This window comes from Salvelinus alpinus, unplaced genomic scaffold (assembly GCF_045679555.1).
Source record: "Salvelinus alpinus unplaced genomic scaffold, SLU_Salpinus.1 scaffold_393, whole genome shotgun sequence".
Taxonomy (NCBI): Eukaryota; Metazoa; Chordata; class Actinopteri; order Salmoniformes; family Salmonidae; genus Salvelinus; species Salvelinus alpinus.
In genome coordinates, this window is record NW_027256333.1 from 8,921 (window position 1) to 12,949 (window position 4,029).

Genomic DNA, 4,029 nt, shown 5'->3' on the forward strand with positions numbered 1-4,029 from the left:
ACGACATGTGCGGTGACAATCCTCACAGGGTGTCAAGTTTAGCATTTGCATAGGGCAATGTTTATCCAGACATACTGAACAGTTATAACGGCACGAGTGCCCCCCCATGCGTGTGTAGCCGGTATGACAGGCTTGACAGACATATGGTGCGCCTAAAAAGGCTGTGATGTTAGTTACGGCATAGTAATGCTCATTTTGCACATAAAAATACATAGTCTTAGGATGTGGTTCGGGTATATTTTGGAACTTGAGGAGAGCGTCATTAGCCCTACTGTGGTACAAAACCACAATCTTGATGTTCAGAAAGTTTTCAAATTTGACTATGTCTGAGAAAGCCACAGCATCCTGTATACCGAGACCCACAGCAGTTTGTAGCTCTCGAGCTTTTTGTAACGAGGCTAGATCAGTACATCCTGGGCTGAGTAAGTGGGCCAGACCTAGGGCAAAGCATAGCTTATTACCAGGATTGGGAACGATTATGAGGTAGGCCCTTTTATTGCTTATGATTTCGGACTGCATTAAACTCTCGAGCTTTCGTCTCTGACCCCCGCCCCCTTGTGGTTGACGTACTAATTGTACTACAAGTTCGAGGGTCCTATCTGCTAGCACGTTTAAATTTGACTGAACAAGGCGTTCTAGCAGTTTAACAAATTGTTCAAGATCTGCTTCACCATTCTGTAAAATAAGCGATACACGGCTCTGCAGACTGTCTCCACAAATTTCCAACTGTAAGAGATCCCTAGGTTCGCTATAATCTCTAACCCTATCTAACAGTTCATTCAAAGTGTCCATAAGCATTACGTAAAACACAGCATATTCCCGAATCTGACCCCCCCATGCGAAATTGAAAAACTGTCGAACCTCAATATTGTGGAATTTATTTCGGCGCAAAACATGTACACTTCGATCAAGACCTCCCCCCTCCAGATTTGCTAGGCAATTGTCCAACTGTTCAAAAACATCGTATTGGGTTTCAGACTCTTCGGACATTGGTGTTAAAGGCTGATTTATAGGTGTCTGGGGTGCCGAATTAAACCTTGGGTTCTCGTTCTGTACACTGAGCTCAAGACCGCCCCCCTCCAGATTTGCTAGACATTTGTCCAACTGTTCAAAAACATCATATTGACTTTCAGACTCTTCGGACAATGTTGTTAAAGGCTGTCTTAGAGGTGTATGTGGGGCCGAATTAAACCTAGGGCTCGCGTTAAGCTGGGTAATTAGAGATATGATGGTTTCGGGAATCTGTGATAACATGTTTTCCTCGGAAGGCCCTGACTCATTCATACGTGTAATAATGTCTATGAGTTCGGAGGGAATCTGTGATAATAGATTTTCATCTATTGTCATTATGTCAATTACCCCCGAATCATTCATATGGTTCACTATATCTTGGAGCTCTGTAGGGATCATGGCTAAGAGGGTTTCAATTGTCTCACTTAGGTCTATAGGGGGCGCCATTTGTCTAATTAAGGATGTGTGTGTGTGTGTTTACATGTGTGTTTTTTAACGGCGGTATTTGCTTGTTTTAGCCCTAATGTTTTTTAACATACGGGGTAGCTCGCTACGCCAGAATGACACATCCTGATTGTATTGATGCTCGAGTAGAATACACATGCGCCTCTGGAGTAGAGCCTTTCGTGATTTTAAACCCAGGGTAAACGCTTTGAAAAAACGGTCTTGTTCTATTTCAGAATCTGCTGTTGCCCCCACAGAATTGGCCGATTCAAGAAGGTTGGCAGCTTCACAGAACATCAAATCGTCTACCTCAGAAATGTCATTTAAATCTTTGAAATCATCAGGTTTCGCTGTTTTCTTGACTGGTGTCTTTGGAGCCTCCTCGGGGATGCTTGTCTGGGCATCCTCCGATGTTTGTGTGTTGTCTTTATAAGCCGGTGAGGAGTCTGAAATAAAAAATAATACATACAAAAATAGGTTATTAACCCTAAAAATATGTTAAAAATGCCAAATACATTTCAGATATAAGCCTATATATTAACAATACATTAATTAAATACCTCGGCTTTTTTGACGAGGGCTGTTCTGAAGAAGTTCTGAAACCAGGGGCTGATGTCTTTGTTCAGCCAGTATTACAGCATCTGCAGGTTCGGTAGATGTTGAGCCTGAAAAAAAAAAAAAACAATATAAGGCCTGGTTTTAACATATTTCGACATAAAAAAAAAAAATATATATAAATAAAAAAATAATAAAATAACGCTATAAATAATAATATATAATTGATTCATACCTTGTCCTTGGAACGAGGTCTCGTGAATATCGGCCAAGTAGAATTGTTCGGGTGAAGCGGAACTGTGGATCTGAGCACTAATTATCCTTTGGTGTTTAGAAATATGGGGGACAACGTTGTCCTGTCCCAGGGGAGTTGACCTGCCGTTTAAATCCTGTGTTCGTGGCTTGTGTGTAAAAACATCCGGTTCATAGGGGATAATTGTCTCGTAGTCATATGCTTGGCAGAAACCGTTCAGGCTCCATAGGGCCTCGTTTAACCTTCTAGGCTTTAGGTCCTCTGTAAACATATAAAATAACTTTTAATATAAGATGCCCACACTTTTTGTTTTTAAGGTATAAATATTTTTATGTATGGAATTCTTGGAGCTTACTTACGTTTACAATTCAGGGTAGGCGTTTGTTTGTCTGCACTTTGTTCCGGAGCCCCATTGGATGGTTCGAGCTCAGTTATACCTCGGAGTATCTGCGTGAATGCTTCAGAATCTATAAAACATTCGACAATATTAAAGCTATAATCACTTTAGCTAATATTGCCTTGTTATACGGTAAGCATACTGGTCCTAATGCTTGTTTAATATTTCTATAACATACCCCGCTTTTCAAACAATTCCCCACAACAACCAAATCTAATATAAAGATTTTATTTCAAGAACTCACCTTGCGATAGATCCATTAGACTGTTTTCCCCGATTATCTTTTTAACGCTTCAGTCCGATAACGATTCTTGGAGTTTCTGGAGGTGCTGTTTGCATCGGAACTAAAACGCTGCTAACATTGCCCCTGGTTTCTAGCGCTTTTGTACCCTACGACCTAGAGAAAAACCCCTGAATGATTTTTACATAGCATTTGGGGTTTGTCGTTTTTTCGGGCTATACCCCCGCCCATGGTATATTTGACACATTTCAAACACATGGTATTGGGTGTGTCTAAACATTAGGATCCTTTTGGATCTTCTAAAATCTCCGGGGTGCTAGCACCTAGATGCAGGGGTGGGGTGGTCTCGACATCGCTGGGATGAATGACTTTTTAGCCCACCTAAAAAATAGTTTTATGAAAGGCCTTTAAGATTAGGAGTCGTAAGACACAATATTATTGTTGGGGGGTAGGCATCTGTTTTGCAGGCTAGTGTAAACCTTGGTTTCAAACGACCCCCCTGGCATAGAGCGAGAGAGAGAGAGAGAGAGAGCCTTGAGCGCAGATGCAAGGGTATTTTTTTAACACACACACCCCAGCCCCCCACTTTTTCTGTTTTTGAAACACACACAGCCACTAAAGAAAACTCCCTCACGCACATACGCGCGCACATGGCTTTTTCCGCAAGTTTTTTCTCAGGGACAGACTGCGCTAAGAGTGAACAAACGCGAGAGTTCATAACGTGGTGAGATTCTGATTTTAAAACCATTTATTTCATTCAAAATATTTAGTACATACATTTTATAGCCTTACATTATTAAGGTCTTTTACGATGCCTTTCTTACAGATCCAGGGATCTGATGCAACCACCCGCCATTGTCCGTGTCGAGTTCGCCCTCAAAAGGCAAGGCTCTCTTGCTAGGTACATCAACACTTGGTAAGTTTTCACTCCAGGGGTAGATCCGACGTCGGGCCTTTTGGTCTTGACTCTGTCTCAAGGAAAGCCTCGCCCAGCGCTGTAACTGTTCACCATTTTGGAAGAGAATGTCCAGCTTATTCATAAGGGTTATGAAAATCGGATAATCCAACCATTTAAAACTAAACACAGGCATAAAAAAGTTGACATCTTTGCAGGCTCTGGAAGCTACA

General features: G+C 41.6%; 1 protein-coding gene and 1 long non-coding RNA gene across 2 annotated transcripts; one reads left to right on the forward strand and one right to left on the reverse strand.

Moving 5' to 3' along the window:
- Positions 1–861: 861 nt before the first annotated feature.
- On the reverse strand, positions 862–3,041 carry LOC139567384 (uncharacterized). Its single transcript, XM_071388761.1, has 5 exons — positions 2,905–3,041; positions 2,623–2,730; positions 2,246–2,524; positions 2,016–2,120; positions 862–1,901 (listed from the first exon to the last, which is right to left on the reverse strand). Exons 1-5 carry the CDS (start codon positions 2,918–2,920, stop codon positions 1,504–1,506), a joined length of 906 nt encoding a protein of 301 aa, XP_071244862.1. The 5' UTR covers positions 2,921–3,041; the 3' UTR covers positions 862–1,503.
- A 352-nt stretch (positions 3,042–3,393) lies between these two features.
- Positions 3,394–3,818, forward strand: LOC139567386 (uncharacterized). The gene is made up of 2 exons (XR_011673382.1): positions 3,394–3,625; positions 3,728–3,818. It is a non-coding gene; the product is annotated as an uncharacterized lncRNA (long non-coding RNA).
- The last annotated feature ends 211 nt before the right edge of the window (positions 3,819–4,029 follow it).

What these genes read in the sequence shown, in the direction of transcription:
- LOC139567384 (XM_071388761.1), bottom strand. An exon ending in GACCTCGTTCCAAGGACAAG is followed by an intron (nt 2,121 to 2,245) that starts GTATGAATCAAT and finishes TTTTTTTTTCAG; the next exon opens with GCTCAACATCTACCGAACCT. An exon ending in CCCTCGTCAAAAAAGCCGAG is followed by an intron (nt 1,902 to 2,015) that starts GTATTTAATTAA and finishes TTTTTATTTCAG; the next exon opens with ACTCCTCACCGGCTTATAAA.